At 52.4% G+C, this 18,921-nt stretch overlaps 2 protein-coding genes across 3 annotated transcripts; one reads left to right on the forward strand and one right to left on the reverse strand.

Annotated features, from left to right (window-relative positions):
* Nucleotides 1–809: 809 nt before the first annotated feature.
* On the reverse strand, nt 810–10,763 carry LOC121157725 (cocaine esterase-like). 2 transcript variants are annotated; one of them, XM_040982076.1, is made up of 12 exons: nt 10,688–10,763; nt 5,633–5,837; nt 4,753–4,894; nt 3,957–4,090; nt 3,617–3,875; nt 3,155–3,253; nt 2,824–2,964; nt 2,647–2,727; nt 2,379–2,523; nt 1,899–1,987; nt 1,248–1,321; nt 810–996 (listed from the first exon to the last, which is right to left on the reverse strand). In XM_040982076.1, exons 1-12 carry the CDS (start codon nt 10,761–10,763, stop codon nt 810–812), a joined length of 1,632 nt encoding a protein of 543 aa, XP_040838010.1. The 2 variants fall into 2 exon arrangements, with proteins under 2 accessions (XP_040838010.1, XP_040838009.1); XM_040982075.1 differs by having other exon boundaries at nt 1,248–1,320; nt 1,850–1,987.
* A 5,902-nt stretch (nt 10,764–16,665) lies between these two features.
* CIAO2B (cytosolic iron-sulfur assembly component 2B) lies at nt 16,666–18,398 on the forward strand. Its single transcript, XM_040982077.1, has 5 exons — nt 16,666–16,849; nt 16,980–17,059; nt 17,226–17,351; nt 17,812–17,857; nt 18,146–18,398. Exons 1-5 carry the CDS (start codon nt 16,696–16,698, stop codon nt 18,241–18,243), a joined length of 504 nt encoding a protein of 167 aa, XP_040838011.1. The 5' UTR covers nt 16,666–16,695; the 3' UTR covers nt 18,244–18,398.
* Nucleotides 18,399–18,921: the final 523 nt, after the last annotated feature.

Genomic DNA, 18,921 nt, shown 5'->3' on the forward strand with positions numbered 1-18,921 from the left:
TGGCAATGTGGTTACATGGAGGACTTCATGTTGAATGAAAGAAGCCAGCCACAGAAAGACAAACATTCACATACACACTTTGATGTATTTTTACCCAAGATTTATTTTTTATTCGTTTGAAAGACACAATTACCAAAACAGAAGGAAAGACAGTCCATGTGCTGGTTCATCCCACAAATGGCCACACCAACTGTGGCTATGCCACTTCGAAGCCAGGAGCCCATACAGATGCAGGGACCACACTTTTTGCCCAATCTCTGCTACTTTCCCAAACACATTAGCAGGGAGCTGGATTGGAAGGGGAGCAGCCAGGACACAAACTAGTGTCCACGTGGAATGCTGGCACCACAGACAGTGACTTAGTTCATTATATCACAGCGTTGGGCCTGCACTTACTTTTAAAACCTAACCAAGTCGATGTCACAGCAGTAGAAAGAACAATAGTAATCACTACAGAGTAATAAAGGTAGGAGGTGGTAGACTGTATAATGGTTGGATAACGGTTGGCAAAATGCACACAACAAAATGATTCTAGTGTTCTAGACTGTGGAGGGTACCTAACATTGACTTTTAAAAGACTTAGTAGACAAGAGTTCAGAGACCCATATAGATGTATTCATTGTCCTGATTTGACCTTGGTATGTGGTACACATTTTTACAGGGTGGCAAGTCCCCAGCACATGATGCTGAATGGAAAGACAAAAGGATGAGTGTGAGTGGCACATGAACTTAGAATCCAGCCAACAGCTCTTCTGATGGTGTGGATGGGTACCGGCCTGTGAGTCCTTCATGCAACCTTGACGTGGCAGCTACAGCTCCACATGATCCTGCTCAGCCCCCATCAGCTCCTGCATCCTCTGGGGCAGATACTTGGTCCAGAACTGGCGCCTGTGGGCCTTTAGGACCCGGCCCATCGCAGGCTGTGTGCTCAGCTGCAAGTACTGCTCCTCCTGGTCCAACATGGGCCAGTGTGGCAGGCCCTCACCATTGGGGTTCCTGTAGACGAGAGGTACGAAGGAGGGCCATGGGGACTTTGAGCAGCCTCTCTGGGGTTGGGCAAGGCCAGAGTGGTGGGGGACGGTTTGTAGGAATAGGAGAGCTGCCTCCTCTGATTTCAGCTGCACATAGGGACCTACCAACCCAGGATGTGGTGTCCTCACTCCCATAGGGAACCTCTGAGAGTGACATTTCATGGCCAAATCAAGGTCATAGCCACGGACAGGTGGGAATAGGGTGGGGCATCTCACCCCGTGCGAGCAAAGTTGGCCCAGTACTTCATCATCCTCCTGCTCAGCAGCTCCTCCTCCTCAGTGAGAGTCACTGCAGCAGGGAAGGACACAGGGTCAGCTCAGGGCAGGGCAGGCCCACTGCCCCACCATGATCACACATGCCAGTGCAAGTAGAAATGGGCCAATCTCTATTCTCTCCCGCTTCATTCTTGGGAACTCTGCCCTCCCTCTTATCCAACAATCCTTTCCCCAACTCAATCTCTATGTCACTGGACATTCATTCACTTCTGGTCCAAAAGAAAAAAACAAAAAACAAACAAACAAACAAACAAAAAACCTTCTTTTTTCTGATTCTGAGAAGCCATTTAAGAAACCAATACACTTTTGAAATATGGGCCCCTATTCCCAGATGAAACACCTGTCTCCAGGGCTGGCAGAAGGGGAGGGAGTACAGGCTGAAGGCTCTTGCTCTAGTCCTGGCACAGCCTTCAGAGCTGTGACATTGAGCACCTGTCCCACTCTCTAAGGCTTGGTCCCCTCATCTGTGCAGTGCGGGCAATGCTCCCCGAGGGACCAGGCCATAGCCATATCTCATCTCTAGAGGAATGAGAAAGACTCACCCTGAGTGGCCCTGAAAAAGTTCCTGAAGATGAGGAGAACCTCATCCCCATGGTCGGCCTTCACATGGGGCGGCTTGGTATCCTGGAAGAAGCTGGGCCTATGCTGGAACTCGTAGAAGTAGACCGGGGAATGGCAACCTGGGTGTTGGGGGTGGAGATGGGGTAGAGGAGCCACTGTCTGGAAACCATCAACATGAAGCTTTCCTGCCTCGCCCTTGGTGATGAGCTCTTGTCCCCAGCAGGACTAAGTGGGGGAGCAGCACAGAGTGGAACAGGAGCAAGGGAACTAGCCTAGCTTGGGGCATGATCTTGGACTTCAAGCTGGGAGTGTCGCTGAAGCATGCTTACCCATCCCTGACCTGTCAGCTAGGGGAGATTCTGCCTCCAAGATCGGCCATGAGGATTGGCTCAGATCAAGGACATCAAGCACCTGTCACTCAGGGTGGATGGGATGAGACAGACCCTACCAGGGACTCACAGCTCCGAGCTGCCTTCTTGCCAGACTGGCATTAATCATGGATCAACTCACGCTGCAAATGTGCTACTTGGAGGGCGGGAATCAGGAAGATCAAGTCCCCCATCATCTCCAGGAAGTGGATCTTGAGGGTCTGGGGATCCTCAGTATCTCCCAAGTACTCCTCCATCAACATGTCCCCAAACTCAGGGGGCAGCATCTAGTCAAGGTGATGGGTAACAGGCAGTGTTAGACAGACTTGGGGAAAGAGAGACAGTAGGCTCAGGGTAGGGGAGGCAGGTCCTAGGCCTCCCTCCTCTGGGCAGGACCTCAGGAGTCTTACCATATGCGCCAGTGGTCTCTGTACAAAAGTCCGCATGGTCTTTCTGTCTACTTCCTTCTGTGTGGCATAGAGGCCCAGGCTCTGGGTGGTGAGAGGACAGTCTCAAGTGTGGGCTGGAAGATGCTCCAGTCAAGGAGCCTGAGGCCTCCCCACCACAAGTGCTCCCCAGGCACTCACCGAGGGAATGATCCAACCATACTCATCATTGTTCACTCCAATGATGCTGGGCACAGGTTGAAAGTTGGCTGAGGAGAGCAGCTCCAAGGGGTGCTTGGGCAGGAAGGCTCCATCCACCACCCCAGAAATGATCTTGAAGGCCTGAGGGCACATTCAAGTTCAGGAGCATTTTTTGGCTCAGCCTGGGTAATGGGTTCAACACTGTACTACAGTTAGAATGACCTCACTTTTACTTTTCTCCAGGACAGTGAGGTCACCCAGGCATGGAAAGGAATTCCCACACTTGGGCCCTTCACCCTCTCCCCATCAGTCCCTGGGAATTTAGCTTGACCTTGGTGATGTTCAACATCTCCTCCTCACTCTTGTCCCGCAGACAAGCCACCAGGGCCTCGGAGTCCCCATGGTCACAGGCAGATAGATTGGCCACCATCTGTAAAAGGACCATGCAGGTGTTGATTCATCCTTGCAGGAAGGGAGTGAAATTCATCCAAAGCCTTGACAGGAACAGAAATGCCCCGGCTCTCATGTGACATTGCATGTTGGTTGTGCAGTTTTGATAGTGTCCCAACTTTGCCTATATTTAGAGGTACCAGTTAGGGTGACCAATCAAGGTGATAGTTTGACAGGTTACAGGAAGTCTCAGGTTATATAAATTCTGACCTCTCTGCCCCTGAGCAAGGCCGGGGTAGGCACCAGCTCTGGGGCATCTTGGTGGTCCTTGTCATGTACAATAAAAAGATAGTAACAGAGGCTTGAGAGACAGGCCAGGGCTTCTATAGTGTCCAGGACTCACCGTGGAGATGGCATCAGATGAATTCAAGATGAAGCGGGGCAACAGGACTACCCCACTCTGCATAATGGCTCCATGGAAGAGTCCTTGCGACATGGGTGACAGGACGTGTGAGGACACACTTATGCCTCCTGCAGACTCGCCAAATATGGTGACCCGGTCAGGGTTGCCTCCAAAGTGGGCAATGTTCTGCTGTACCCAGCGCAGTGCAGCCACTTGGTCCAGGTAGCCCCAGTTGCCGCTGGCGTGCTGGTCTCCAGTGCTGAGAAATGTCAGGGACAGGGATGGCAGGGCTGTGCCAGGACTGTTCTTCCCTCAGTTCCCAGCCCAGACCCAGGCTCACCTGAAGAATCCCAGGACGCCAAGGCGGTACTGGATAGTGACCACTACTACATCCTCAAAGGCTGCCAGGGCAGAGCCATCATACAAAGATGCCATGCCTATAGTCAGGGAACCCCCATGGATCCACACCATCACCTGGAGATGTCAGGGTCAATGCCAAGAGGTCACCCCTAAACCTAAAACCCACTTGAGCTGCTACCTTGACTAACCAATGTTCAGTTTTCTGCACCTGCCCATACACAGAACTCTAGTGAGACCATAGGTCCCAGGCCATGTTTGGGTAGATGGATAGGTCTCCTGTAGTTTTTGTTCAACTTCATGTATTAAAGCCTGGCTCCATTACTTTCCAGAATTCCTTGTGAGGTACAAAGAGAAGGGATGTCCCTCAGATAGTCCCTCAGAAACATGGATCAGAAGAGGCCAAGGCTCACTTTTTATTTCAACTACCTTACTGTCATCACTCACCCAATGGATTATCCTCAACTAACTCCTTGACAGCCTCCAAGCCCAGGCCTGGGACACATGTGCCTCCAGCTTGCTTCGGTGACTCCTGGGTCTGACCCAGGGTCACTGCCTCTGACTTTGGGAGCCTCATCCCCACCCAAGACTATGAGACTCACTCTTAAGGGTCAAGTGCCCTGGGGAAGACCCATTTCTTGGCCTTGGAATTCAGAAGCTTCTCCACAGGGTTGTACTGTAATGCAGCCCATCCTGATCTTATCCATCTCATCATCCGACAGAAGAAACATCCTCCCAGCAAGCTCCCGCTCCCCAGCTGCCCCTGGCCTCCTACTCACAGGCAGCTTGGAGCCCTCACGGGCATGGGCAGGTACGTAGATGTTGAGGTACAGGCAGTCCTCAGACATGAGAATGGATGGCAGGGTCAGGTTCAATAGCTTCTGAGTCTGGGTATTCATAGCAACCATGTCCTGTGGACAGCTGGGATCACCATGTCAGGAGGTCAGTGTGGGAGCCGGCTGGGGCTAAATCACATGCTTGACCCAGATTGTATCCCTGATAACTTGGACCTCCTCTGCCCAGCCCCCATTCACATGTGACATTTCTCCAACAGCTCTTCCCACCACATCAGAGGGCCCTGGGTTCAAGGAAAGCTGGCATGAATCTCCAGGGAGACCTCATTGTTGTGGATGTGGTTTAGGATCCAACTACTTGGGAAAGCCTTGATTTTAGGGGATCCTTAGAATGCCACTCACTGCTGTATCCTGGTACCCATTCAGGCTTGGCCCCAAGGAATCAGCCCACACAGATGCTGTATGTCAGGATAGTTGTGACTTCTTGGGGCAGGACAGTGGGACATTCCTCATCCCAAGTGTCCACTCTCACTCAGGGACATCTCACCGCTCCAACAGTCTCCTTCTCTAAGAGAAAAGAACCAACCAAGGTCCAATGGCATGTGGCTCTGTGACTTTGGACATGCGTTCTCCAGGCAGCCACCACTGCTGCATTGGAGGCTCCTAAAAGTTTTTTGGGGCCAACCTGAATTGCGCCCAGAAACACCACTCCCTGCTGGTAGAATCTCTGCACCCTCCTGAGCTCATTGGGAAAATGCACGAGACTTGAGGGAAAACTGACTATGGGTGTGGATGAAAGGACAGCTGGGCCTCCCACCCCCACCCCAGAGCCAGAAGTTCACTGAACACTCCTGGAAGAGCTCACATGGCTGGATGGGAGGTGCCATCCCTCACTCCACTCCAAACTTCAGCAGGTTCAGGAGGTGCAAAACGCAGTGGCCCCAGAGGCGGTTTGGCAAAGGGAATGCCCAGGAAGGTGTGGACGCCCACGTTGGTGCCTTCCACGTGGACCAGACTCCCCTGCACCTGCCCAGAGTGTGTGGTCCTGATGGGGCTTGTGGAATCCTGACCTGTGGGCAAAGAGGTGCAGTCAAGGAGGGCAGCTAACGACAGCGCGCTAGCTGCCCCTCCTTACCCCCACCCCTGATTTCTGGTGTAACCGCCTCTTTGCTGTCCTCAGTTCAGCATTAGTGAGGACCTTGGCCCTACAATCACTAGTTTAATCCTGCTTCCTATTTGAAATGCTCCCCCCACACTCTGCCACCTGTCTGCTGACTCATTGATCCAATTATAAGAAATGCCCACAATAAGAATATCCACAGAGACAGAAAGCAGATAGCTGGAAGCCTGGGAATTGCTTGGGAGGAAAGGTGAATTGGTGTGGTGACTTTTGACTATAGAAGCAAAACTGAACAGGAACACCTAAGAAGGTGGGAGCAGCTTTGCAACTGGGAGTAGGCAGAGGTTGCAAGAGGATGAAGCTAGAAAACCCAGCATCTGTGAATGAAAGGATAAGGGTGACTTTGTTGGTGGCTCAGATGACAAAAAGGATAAGGAAGGAGTTGGAAATTGTCAGACACTGGTCAGGTGTTCTGATCAGAATTCTGATAGAAATGTAGGCAACATGTGGATGAGGTTTACACAGACAACAATAATGGTTTGTTAGAAATCAGTGAGGCTGGTGCAATGGCTCAAATGGCTAATTATCCACCTCCAAGTGCCAGTACCCAATATGGGCACTGGTTAGTATCATGGATGCTCCATTTTCCATTGCGCTCCCTGCCTGTGACCTAGGAAAGCAGTGGAGAATGGCTCAAACCCTTGGGCCCCTGCACCCACATGGGAAACTCAGAAGAATCTCCTGGCTTCTGGTTTTGAATCAGCTCAGCTCCAGTTGTTGCAGCCATTGGGAAGTGAACCAATAGGTAGATCTCCTTCTTTTTGTCTCTCCTTCTCTTTGTAAATCTGCCTTTCCAATAAAGATAAATAAATCTAGAAGGAAGGAAGGAAAGAAGGAAGGAAGGAAGGAAGGAAGGAAGGAAGGAAGGAAGGAAGGAAGGAAGGAAGGAAGGAAGAAAGAAAGAAAGAAAGAAAGAAAGAAAGAAAGAAAGAAAGAAAGAAAGAAAGAAAGAAAGAAAGAAAGAGAGAGAGAAAGAAAGAAAGAGAAAGAAAGTAAGTTAGTTGAGGGTGATAACCCAGGATATCTGGTGAAAGAAATTTCTAAGCAAAATGTGAAGAAAGAGCTGAGCTGCATTGGTATGGGTAGTTGCTCTCAACAAGTTTAATGGTGAGATTCAACAAAGGGAACCAGAGGGTAAAGGTGAAAATTTTCCAGTCTGTCTGTGTAGAGGGCAAAAAAGCTTGCTTGAGAAAGAATAACGGTGCCACCAAGAACCCACTGGCTTAAGAGATTCCTGTAGGAGAAAGCCAGGGACATTTCTGCAATTGTCTTGGTTATCCTTCTTAGTACAGGCCCTTGGAGGGCAGAGTGATTCCAGAGAGTGGTCTAGGGTGCTCGTAAAAGCCAGGGTTTCTGCTGAAACTCTGACAATTCTAGCCATTGCTCACAAAGACACAAAGGGAGCCATTGGCAGACTTTGGCAGCATCTAGGGGGTGCTAACTTTACAGAATGCAAGTCCTGTGATGGTTGTAGTGGAAAGTCATGATGGTGATTTCCACCAGAATTTCAAGGCAAAGACTGGGATCTAAGCTGAGCCTTCCTCCAGGGGAGAATCCCCTGCGAAGATCCACCACTAGAATGCCTGTGAGGCTGTGCAATGAAAATGCTGCTCTTGGGACCCTGGAACTGTGTAATCCTGCTCCTCTAAGCCCACCCAGTGCGCAGTACAAGTCCAGGAAAACTGAGGGCACCAGCATGCAACTAGAAAGAGAGGGGAGGCTGAGGCTGCACCGCCCAAATCTCAGCCCCTTCTATGCTGTAGGTCCAATACCGCCCATCATGCACCTGAGCCCACTTCCCCTCATGCACCTGCCTCCATGACACTTCCCAGATGCCAATAGGTGCTCTGCAGACATGTATACCAGGCCGTGTGAAACTCCTAGAGATCTCCACATGTGCTGCAGCCCTGTCTAAAACTCTGATTTCTTTAAATGGTGAATTAGGCTCTGCCCTGGGCAGAGCCTACAAAAGGACAGCACAGAATCTTGCAAATTGCAACCCTCATTTTCTCTGGGTGGGAAGATTTATTTATCTTTAAATAAATCTTACATTCCTAGCTCCCTTTATCCATATCAACTTGAAGTCTCATACATGGAAACAAAAGCCTAGACCAAGTCCAGTGTAGACCGAGCTCTCTCTCTATCTCTCTCCTCATTGCAAAATTAGCAAGTTCATATCTGTGGCCTCCTCACCTCATCCTCCCTGCCGACCACCTCACAAAATGGGGAGTGCTAGGGGGTTCTCCACATTCAGGCCTGCCAGACAGAGATCCATACACGCTAGAACACCAAATAAAAGGGGAGAACCCCATCCTGGTAATGATGGGGAGTGGGTCCGTGACTGAGTAAGGGACAACCCTCAGAGCATGGACACAAGTGGGGAAAGGGTGGCCAGTCAGCTGTCGGTCCTGCCATTAACAGGCCCTCTTTGCCTCTTTTCCCACCTGTGCACCTCCTCAGCAAAGGCCTCCTGGCTTCCCCAGTTACAGCCACCGCAGTGTCACCTTTGATTTGCGGAGATCCCATATGTTTGGTGGTAGGGGAGGGAGAGGGTCCTCAAATGGATTTATTCCAGGTTTATTCTCACAGTGTGAGAAATGAGTCCAGACAATGAGATCAGGATTTAAGTAAACAGATGAAAGAACATACATTCAGGAGGTGAATGGAAGCAGCCTCCTAGGAAAAAAGAAAAAACAAAAAACACCCTGACACCATCATCTCCCCCCAGCCAGGCTTGAGGCCCCCTTTATTGGTAGAGGTCAGTGCCCTGATTGAGTATGTGAACAGGGTGGGTTTCCAGGCGTTTCCCAAACATGGAGCTCTGCAGACACGTGTTCGTATTCTGGGAGCTTCAGGACTTAGTGATTGCCGGACTTTGGACTTGGGCCCTGGGAGCCCTTTCTTGTCCATTCCTCCCATTTGTCTTAGGAAGGTTTCTGGTCCTGTTGTACCACCGTGTCTTGGAAGCTCTCGATCTGCTTATTTCACAGTTCACAGCTATTAGGAATTTGCCTTGGGTCTGAGATGGGACTTGGGACCTTGGACTTGTGAGTTCTTGCAGATCGAGTTAAAACCTTGCTAAGGATTGGCACATGAAATGAATGCACATTGTAAGACACTCATAGGAACCAGGAGACACAATGCTATGGGAAAGTTAAGGGTGTGCCCCCAAAAGGTTCTGGTGCTGGGAGTGTGGTCCCCAGTGTGGCGGTGTTGAGGGACGACCTTGGCTTTGGTAGATTTAGCCACCCTCCTTTCTTCATGGACAGGGGCTGCCTACACTCATGTCAAAGAGTGCATATCTGTTCTGGAGTAAATTCCTGGGTGCTATGGACAAGGTCTGAGACCTTGATGGCCTAGCAGAGAAGCCAGGTACAGGTGGCACAGAAGAGGCAGAGGAACTCTCTGAGACTTGTCCATGATTCTTTCTAAACATGGGTCCAAGCCAAACACTATTTTCAGCAGGAGTCATTAGGTAGCACATGCAGATCTTTCTTCCTAAAATATCCTTGTCACCTCCGAGAGCCTGGCCAAGGGCAGACCAAGGTTGATCCTTTCCTGGGAAGAACAGATTGGGGAAGGGCAGCTAGATAGTGAGGTACCACATGAGGGGGACTTCAGGTGACAGGATCCAGACTTGAGGACTCCGCCCACACAGTTGCTAAAGAAGAGTCCCCAAAACTGGCTTGAGGAGTTGCTGTAGACCCCCCAAACTGGGACCACCTGCCCAATGTGTGGTAAGCCAATAGCTGACATCATGGTAGATGGGGGGGGGGGGATGTAGGCAATTATTGCAAAATGCAGCCAGGAGCCAGACAGTAATGCTTAATTTGCAGCCTCCCTGAAGTAGGCAAGGCCTACTTCAAGCACAGAGTTCAAGTTGGGATTGTGCAGCACCAGGCCAACTCATCTTGGTACCTGTTTAGTCCACAGTGTGCATGGCCTTCTTTTGATTGGTCAATGACAGGGGTGAGCAGCCCAGGTGGGCTCCTATCCATTTGAGTACATTGGTTATTTGTTTGCTCAGGGCTTGTGACTTCCTGAAAAACATTGCAACTGAAGTTTGACATCAGGACACCTCAAACTTCCAGGCTTGTAATGTGAGTCCTGCTTGTGAATTCTTGAAAAATCTCTCAAAATGCAGGCCAGCACTAAGATATTAACTGTAGGGGGAGCAGACTCTTGTGTCACTTCTTTAATGGGTTCTTTATAGATAAATTGCAGGATAAGGGAGAGATACCAGGACTGGATAAAGTCTGTATCAAAGGTTACGGGGCCTAACCTGGCAGACACAGGCCATTGCCTTAGCCCTGAAGGCCAAGGTCTTAGCCCCAGGTCAGATGTAGTGGGTAAGACAGGAGTGGTCATTCAGATCATATTTGTCTAGGGACCTGGGCTCCCACTGGAGGGGACCAGTGGCACTTCCACCACAGGAAGGTTTGTTACGTTGTTATGCCTGCTCCTAGCTCCAGACTCAAGTACAGGTGGGAAGCAGCTCCATTTCCTACCCCTGCACCTGTCCTGGGGATGACCCACACCAGTTCCATTCAGAGGCATCCTGCCAGGTTCATTCCTCTCTTCCTCTGGCCTCAGGCAGCCATGACCTGCTCCAAGTCTCAAGAGCCCACTCGGGGTGCACCGCATGCCCCCCATTACCTCCCAGATGCCAGCCCTCCCATCGAAAAGGGCTCTAACTGCAGATCCAACCTGGGTCCCTGTGGCCACCTTGGGGAGTCTCACCCTGGCCTGGGAGAAGAAGCAGCAGAAGCCCGCAAGCCATGGCGCCGAGCTGTGCACACAACCAGTGCAGCCCCATGGTCCAAGGCAGGTCCGTGTGTGTAGCTGCTATGTGCCCCAGAGGCTGCCCTGGGTGTTCCCCCGAGGGGTGGAGCTGGTCTTCGCCCAGGCCGGAGTTCAACCTGGGCAGGGAGAAGGCGGGACAGCTGGCCAGGCTCAAATTGCAGTCTAGAGGGAGGGGATGGGTGCAGACCTAAGAGCCAGCAGATGCTGGTATGGCAACCTCCACCATGTCACTGCCATTGCATGGTACCTGGGGCCCTCTCCTCAGTCCTACTGAAATGGAATGATCTTTCCATGGAGTGAAGGACAGTTGTTGAGAAAAGGATGGGAGGTGTGACTTGTCCCTGAGGCCGAGAAACCCTCCTTGGTTTTAGCACCCAGGGTTAAGTGAATCCCATGGTGCCTTATCTATTACAGTTCTTGGTTGATGGTCGGAGGGACTCCCTGGGACCCATCTCTGACATAGTCTATAATTGTTAAGACTGTATTTATAAAGGAACTAAGGTTAGTGTGTTAAAATCCCAAGATACCTCCCGCAAAGTGGGGAGGACCTAGAAGGAGAGGATTGGGTACAGAGAAGGCCCTATTGGGTGTTAAGGGGTGTTGTCCAGGCACAGCTTCACGGGAACCACACAGAATGTGTCACACGAAGAGGGCTCTTAGCAGTCTTGACAATGAACCTCAGGTGGCAGGTGCAAAATAAGTTTGTTTAATACAAGAGCAGGATGAGTGACTGGACACTCATTTACTGAATGAATGGTGCCTTTGCGGCTGTGGTGGGTACATCAGGGCGACTTCCACCAGCTCTGGAATCCCTTGGCAACTACAGCACGGGGAACTACAGATCCGCATGCTCCTGCTCAGCCCTCATCAGCTCCAGAATCTCCTCAGGCAAGGTCTGGACCCAGAACCGGCGTCTGTGGGCCTTCCTGCAGGCTGTGTGCTCAGCTGCAGGTACTGCTCTTTCTGGTCCAGGACGGGCCAGTGTGGCAGGCCCTTGCCATTGGGGTTCCTGTAGATGAGAGGTCAGGAACGAGGACTGTAGGGATTCTGAGTGTCTTGGCTTGGGCCAGATCAGGAGTGGTGGGGATGAGGCCCTGAGGGGTAAGAATACGGCAGGGGATTCACTGTGGAGATTGCATCTGATGATCTGGAAATGAGGTTGGGCAGCACAGCCACCCCACTCTGCATGATGGCTCCGTGGAAGAGTCCTTGCGACATGGGTGACAGCACGTGCAAGGACACACTCGTGCCCCCTGCAGACTCGCCAAATATGGTGACCCGGTCAGGGTTGCCTCCAAAGTGGGCAATGTTCTGCTGCACCCAGCGCAGTGCAGCCACTTGGTCCAGGTAGCCCCAGTTGCCGCTGGCATGCTGGTCTCCGGTGCTGAGAAGTGTCAGGGACAGGGATGGCAGGGCTGTGCCAGGACTGTTCTTCCCTCAGTTCCCAGCCCAGGCCCAGGCTCACCTGAAGAATCCCAGGACGCCCAGGCGGTACTGGATAGTGACCACCACCACATCCTCAAAGACTGCCAGGGTAGAGCCATCACACATGGAAGCCATGCCCATAACCAGCCAACCGCCATGGATCCACACCATCACCTAGGGGTGTCAAGACCAGCACTGTGCAACTCCCCTCAGCTTAAAGCCCATCTGGACTGCAATCTTGATTAACTGGTGCTTGACTCTATAGCTGCCCATGCAACCAGAACTCTGGCAGACTCAAGGACTTGGGCCATGTTAGCAGGAAGACTAGGTCTCCCATTCTTTGAGTGCTGCCCCAGGTTTAAGACTCTGGTTCCGTTGCTCCCAGAACCCTCTGTGAGATGGCAAAGGAAGGAGAGTATTTCTTGCCATTCCACATGGATGTTAATCAAAGATGTTCTCCATTCTCATAAATCCAAATGATAGGTCTGTGGTGATGTCCAAGTGCAGTTCTCAGTCACCTGAGGGCATCTCCTGGGCCTGAGGGTGCTGCAGGTGTCCTTGGCCCTCCAGGGAGCATGCATTCTAACCTCTGGCAGCAACCAGGCCTATGGGACCTCATGCCCAGTGCCCAGCTGCCCTCCTTGGGGAAGAGGCACTTCCTGAACCTGACAGGGAGTGACCTCTCACCGGGATCCATGGCACAGGAGGCCACAGTCATCTTGTCCTTTTCCATCCTCCAGCAGTGAAGGGATGTCCTCCCACCCCCAGCTGTCCCTGACCTCCCACTCACAGGCAGCTTGGAGCCCTCACGGGCATGGGCTGGTGCGTAGATGTTGAGGTACAGGCAGTCCTCGGACACAGACATTTTAGACAAGGTGAAATTCAGCTTCAGAAAGCATGGATCCATCACTTCAACATTTTTACAGACCCTGGGACCACCCCAGGGCAGACAGTGAGTCTAGTGGCACTGGAGTACCCAAACCCAGATTCTGGGTCCTTATTTGCCACCTGCTACCCTCCATCCCCCTATCCTCCTTCTTTACTCTCCCACATGCCCTTCCATGATGTCCCCTCCTGTCAGAATACGGATTTCAACCTTCAGGAATGCGGCAGTGCAGCTGGAATTGCACTCTAGAAGCACGCATAGGGAAGCCCATAACACACAGAGGGAAAGCGGCTGTCAGGAGTAGGAGAGAGGACACTGGCCTGGCTCAGGGGGTCCCTGATTCCCAACTTTGGGCTGGAAGTTCTCTGAACTCCCCCATCTGGCTTGGAGAGCTCACATGGCTGGGTAGGAGGTCCCATCTCTCACTCCACTCCTGTATCAGAAGAGCATTTTTTAGTCCAGCTGTTCTGTCCTCATTCTAGCTCCCTGCTAAGGCACCTGGGAGAGCAGTAGAGGATGGATCAAACAGTTAGGCCCCTGCTGCTCATGTGGGAGACTCAGAAGGAGAAGCAGAAGGTGGAGAAGTTTAGAGTGGAAGCCTTAAGCTGTAGGTGATGCTCTAAGTATTTCTCTTGTCAGAGCTGGGCAGATACAGGCGGCCTATAAGGACATCAGCCACACCATATGTAAGTTAATAGTAACTTCTTTCAAAGTCATATCTTGCGACACCTGCTCTGTTCTGAGTGATCTAGTACTTTTTTTTAAAACATTCATTTATTTTTATTGGAAAGGCAGATAAATAGAGAGGAAGAGGAGAGGAAGATCCTCTGTCTGATGGTTCACTCCCCAAGTTGCTGCAAGGGCTGGAGCTGAGCCAATCCGAAGGCAGGAACCAGAAGCTTCTTCTGGGTCTCCCATACGGTTACAGGGTCCCAAGACTTTAGGCTATCCTTGATTGCTTTCCCAGCTCCACAAGCAGGGAGCTGGATGAGAAGTAAGGCCACCGGGATTAGAACCGGCACCCATAAGAGATCCCAGTGTGTTCAAGGCGAGGACTTAGCTGCTATGCTATCAGGCCAGGCCCTGATTACTTCTTTAAGAAATGGGTCTAGGCCCAGTGTGACAGCCTAATGGCTAAATCCTAGCCTTATGCATGCAAGGATTCCATCTGGGTGCTAGTTCATATTCCAGCTGCTCCACTTCCCATCCAGCTCCCTGCCTGTGGCCTCAGAGGGAAGTCAAGGATGGCCCAAAACCTTGGGATCCTGCACCCATGTGAGAGAAGTGGAGGAAGCTCCTGACTTCAGATCAGATCAGTTCAGCTCTGGCTGTTGTGGCCACTTGGGGAGTAAATCAGCAGACATAAGATCTTTCTCTCTCTGTATTTCCTTCTCTGTATATCTGCCTTTCCAATAGGAAAATAAAATAAATCTTTTTTTAAAAATGAGACTGATGCTAGGATGTAGCAGGTAAAGCTACCATCTGTGACACTGGCATCCCATATGGGCACTGGTTCGAGTCCCAGCTGCTGCACTTCCAATCTGCTCCATGCTAATAACCTGGGAGAGCAACAGAGGCTGTCCCAAGTCCTTGGGCCCCTGTACCCTTGTGGGAGACCCTAAAAAGCTCCTGACTTCTGGCTTCAGATTGGATCAGCTCTTGCTATAGCAGTCATTTGGGATGGAAGTTCTTTCTCTCTGCCTTCCAAATAAACAATTTGGGGGGGGGGAGTATAAAAAGTTTTTCTTGGGGGGGGGGAAATACCTTAGAATTTCATCATAACACAGCTAAGGAAGAACTGTGGGGTAGGACGGTGGGAATGCACTCAGTGGAGAAATTGTCTTTTTTTTTTTTTTTCCCAACACCAAGGGACCATGGCAGGCCTTTATTCTGACTGTAGGACCAACATAAAATCCCATTTTTTGGAATCATGAAAGCCGGCAGATCTTCCAATCAGGAAGGGCTCAGACATCTATGGGGGTGGGCAAGGGGCAGGCCAGGGCAGTGTGGGTCACAGTGGAGGATCATGGAGATCCTCCTGGGCAGATACAGGTGGCCTATAATGTAGTGGAAGACAACCCATCCCCCTGCTGGGTGTTGCACTGTCCTGGATGTGGCCCAAGGACCTGGACAATGCCAGGAACTGAAAGTACCCTCCCCTTTACACTAGGTGCCAAGCCTCACTTCTCCCAGGGCAGGTGTCCAGGTGACAAAGACCCTGTGGTGGCAGGGCCAGAGTGGTGCTCCAAGACTTGCAGCAGCTCAGAGGGCCCGCCCCCTCCCCTACCTCCCACCTCTCCCAAGGCTGCCGCCCCAGACCAGCACTCTGCAGAGCCACCCATGCTGGGCTCATTCCTGCACCCCAGGGCCCTGTGTTGTCCCCTCCACCGGCAGCACCGTCGCAGGCGGCTTGCCCACGCGCTTGCGTGTCAGGCTCTAACTCTGGAGAACTAGGCAGATCGACCTGGAGCCGTGTTGCTCCCTGAGGGAGCTTCACCCTGGCCCTTGGAAAAGCAGGAGAGCGAAGGTCGCTGTGCCAAGTGGACTCTCTAGGAGCCCCTAGTCCAGGACCAAGTCCAGCCATGCAGGGCACCTCCGGGGGCAGGGCTGCGTTGGCAGAGGTCACCATGGGTCCCGGGAGCCTAGCTGAGGCAGTGTGTACTCTGCGTTGGCCCCGTTGCGATACTAGAGACCCTTCTGCTTATTCTGAGTCACTTAGTTCCCTGTACATAGGATACGACCTGGGTAGGGAGCAGGTGGAGGAGTTGAAAAACTTCCCACCAACTCTGCCTCTGCCCTTCTCTGCCAAAGCCCTCCCCTCGCGTGCCAATCCGCATGCTCGCCTGGGCATGGTGCACCTGTCTCCTGGGGTCCACTCGAACACGCTTCTGTGGACTCCATATTTGGGAAATGCTTGGAAACCCACCCTGTTCACATACCAATAAAGGGGGCCCCAAACCCGGCTGGGGGGAGATGATGGTGTCAGGGTGTTTTTTGTTTTTTTTCCTAGGAGGCTGCTTCCATTCACCTCCTGAATGTGTATTCTTTCATCTGGTTACTTAAATCCTGATCTCATTGTCTGGATTAATTTCTCACACTGTGAGAATAAACCTGGAATAAATCCATTTGAGGACCCTCTCCCTCCCCTACCACCAAACATATGGGATCTCCGCAAATCAAAGGTGACACTGCAGTGGCTGTAACTGGGGAAGCCAGGAGGCCTTTTGCTGAGGAGGGGCACAGGTGGGAAAAGAGGCAAAGAGGGCCTGTTAATGGCAGGACTGACAGCTGACTTTCCCCACTTGTGTCCATGCTCTGAGGGTGCCATGCCCCTTACTCAGTCACAGACCCGCTCCCCATCATTACCAGGATGCGGTTCTCCCCTTTTATTTGGTGTTCTAGCGTGTATGGATCTCTGTCTGGCAGGTCTAAGCGCGGAGAGATCAGCAGCGTCTTCCTAGGCTCAAGCACCTCACAGCACCGCTTTTCCCTTGCACCAGGGGGAGCGCCGGCAGCGCGGCGTGTCCCTCGCGCCACCCCGTGGCCGCGCCACGCCCCATCCGGTTCTCCGGAAGCGCTCCTCCAGGAGCGGGCGGAAGTGTCCGCCACCGGGGGTGGGCACCCGGGTGCGGCGATGGTGGGAAGTAGCGGTAGCGGTAGCGGCGGAGGGGGCGGCCTGCTGGAGAATGCGAACCCCCTCATCTACGAGCGCTCCGGGGAGCGGCCGGTGACGGCGGGGGAGGAGGACGAGCAGGTCCCAGATAGCATTGATGCGCGCGAGATCTTCGATATCCGCCACTGCCGGGGGCGGGCGGGGTCGCTGGGGTCTGGGGAGGGGGAGCAGGGGTGTCCGGCGGCCTTCCGGCATTCCTGATGGGACCGAGACAGGCATAGAGCCCATTTTCCTTCACTGGCCACATCTCATCCGCTCCATCAATGACCCGGAGCACCCGCTGACGCTGGAGGAGCTGAACGTGGTAGAGCAGGTGCGGGTTCAGGTGAGTGACCCCCAGGGTCCGGGATTGCCGCAAGGGAGCTGTGCCCGTTGCCTGGAGGATGAAGCCGAGGCTTATCGAGGTTAGACGACGTGTCCCAAACAGCAGACTAGGTTCAGACCTGGGGATGGTTGTGCCACCCTCTTCCCCCATCTCGTTCCCACAACAGGTAAGCGATCCCGAGAGCACAGTGGCCGTGGCCTTCACGCCCACTATTCCACACTGCAGCATGGCCACCCTCATCGGCCTCTCCATCAAGGTCAAGCTTCTGCGGTCCCTTCCCCAGCGGTTCAAGGTCAGTTGCGCCTAGTGGGATGGGGGTAGATGTGGGGTGAGACAAGCCCGAGTCTACGACTGAGTACGGGGCCCCAAACGAGCCTGAACTAGACACCACGGTGGGACCTGGGAGGATGTCAAGTCACGGAAATAAAACCGGGAGGAAACTTTCCTAGTTGATGCTGAGAAAAAATAAGTTCTGAATTGCCAAGAGCAAAGAGAGAGAGGGAGAGAATTAAGAGAGAGAAATGTGCCAGGGTGGACAGGTGGACAGTAGGGGGCGGTGCGTAGGTTTGGACTGGAAGCAAAGGGCCCAGCAAGCCTTTAAGTGAACTGTAGTTGGCTAGGTCTTTGGGTATAATTGGAGTGGTCATAGGTGAGAGTTTCCCGAGGTGTAATGAGGAGAGAGGATCAGATGGAGGGCCTTGGGGAAGGAGGCAGTTGCGTGGGTGCCCAGGCCCTGGTGCTCTCCCTCGCAGATGGACGTGCACATCACTCCAGGGACCCACGCCTCGGAGCACGCAGGTGAGTGTGGCCTGGTGGTGAGGGGGCCGCATGGGCCCTGCTCCCCAGGAGGCTTCCCCCATGTTTGAGGGGCGAGGTTGCCAGAGGCCCCGCAGTGAAGGGCTGAGAGTTAACAGGAGCTGCCCAGTGGGAGGGATGCCAAGAAGGCAGGATAGGTGTGCACTCAGGGACTGGGAAGGTGGAAAGGAGCTGTGGGGAGGGGCCTTGTGGATGGAAGTACAACCTGCACCCCGTAGTCTCAGAGATGAGGCTGGCCATGACCTGCCTTCACCTCTGGGCTTCCCACAGTGAACAAGCAGCTTGCGGACAAGGAGCGGGTGGCAGCCGCCCTGGAGAACACCCACCTGCTGGAGGTCGTCAATCAGTGCCTGTCAGCTCGCTCCTGAACCTGGCTCCCAGCCCCTGACCTGCCACCTTTACCACAGTGTCCTGCTCCCAACTCCCCTCCCCGCAGGGCTCACACTGATTTTCCTTCAACTGCAATGAGAAACTAATGTTTGCATTTTGTAATAAACCCTTAATTTATATTCATTTCCCAACATGCCTTGACATCTTTCATTTTGGTAGGATCATTTGCGGTTTTTTGGGAAGGAGTCATGACAACGAGTGTTCATGCAAATTGTCAAAATATAATTTTTTATTTGTAAAATCTCTCCCAGCATTTTGATTAGAGGTTGAAAGTGTAAGAGAAGGGAGAAAGGGTGAAAATGCTGCTGATGGCCTTGAAATCCCATGATCCACCAGTCGAGCCTCAGCTGCTCCAGTTCCTATTCAACTGGGAAAGCAAAGGAAGATGTTCTGAGTACTTGGCTCCTGCCACCCATGTGGGAGACCTGGATGGAACTCCTTGCTCCTGGCTGCAGCCTGGCCCAGCCCTAGCCATTGGTGGTCATTTGGGGAATGAATCGACAATGGAAGATTTCTTTTTCTTGCTCTCTCTGCCTCTCTCTCCCCTGTACCTTTCAAATAATAAATATGTCTGGGGGCGGGGTGGACAAGGAAGAAATTGCATACCTGACCACCACCATAAATTCAGTTATTCACTAAAATTGCTGACAATGCCA

The sequence above is a fragment of the Ochotona curzoniae genome, unplaced genomic scaffold, assembly GCF_017591425.1.
Source record: "Ochotona curzoniae isolate NIBS_2020 unplaced genomic scaffold, NIBS_Ocur_1.0 contig_3622, whole genome shotgun sequence".
Lineage (NCBI taxonomy): Eukaryota > Metazoa > Chordata > Mammalia > Lagomorpha > Ochotonidae > Ochotona > Ochotona curzoniae.

What these genes read in the sequence shown, in the direction of transcription:
- CIAO2B (XM_040982077.1), top strand. Translation starts at nt 16,696, where the DNA reads ATGGTGGGAAGTAGCGGTAGCGGTAGCGGCGGAGGGGGCGGCCTGCTG. An exon ending in TGATGCGCGCGAGATCTTCG is followed by an intron (nt 16,850 to 16,979) that starts ATATCCGCCACT and finishes TTCACTGGCCAC; the next exon opens with ATCTCATCCGCTCCATCAAT. An exon ending in TAGAGCAGGTGCGGGTTCAG is followed by an intron (nt 17,060 to 17,225) that starts GTGAGTGACCCC and finishes TTCCCACAACAG; the next exon opens with GTAAGCGATCCCGAGAGCAC.
- LOC121157725 (XM_040982075.1), bottom strand. Translation starts at nt 10,763, where the DNA reads ATGGGGCTGCACTGGTTGTGTGCACAGCTCGGCGCCATGGCTTGCGGG. An exon ending in GGCACCTCCCATCCAGCCAT is followed by an intron (nt 4,895 to 5,632) that starts GTGAGCTCTTCC and finishes TGGTGATCCCAG; the next exon opens with CTGTCCACAGGACATGGTTG. An exon ending in GGCGTCCTGGGATTCTTCAG is followed by an intron (nt 3,876 to 3,956) that starts GTGAGCCTGGGT and finishes GACATTTCTCAG; the next exon opens with CACTGGAGACCAGCACGCCA.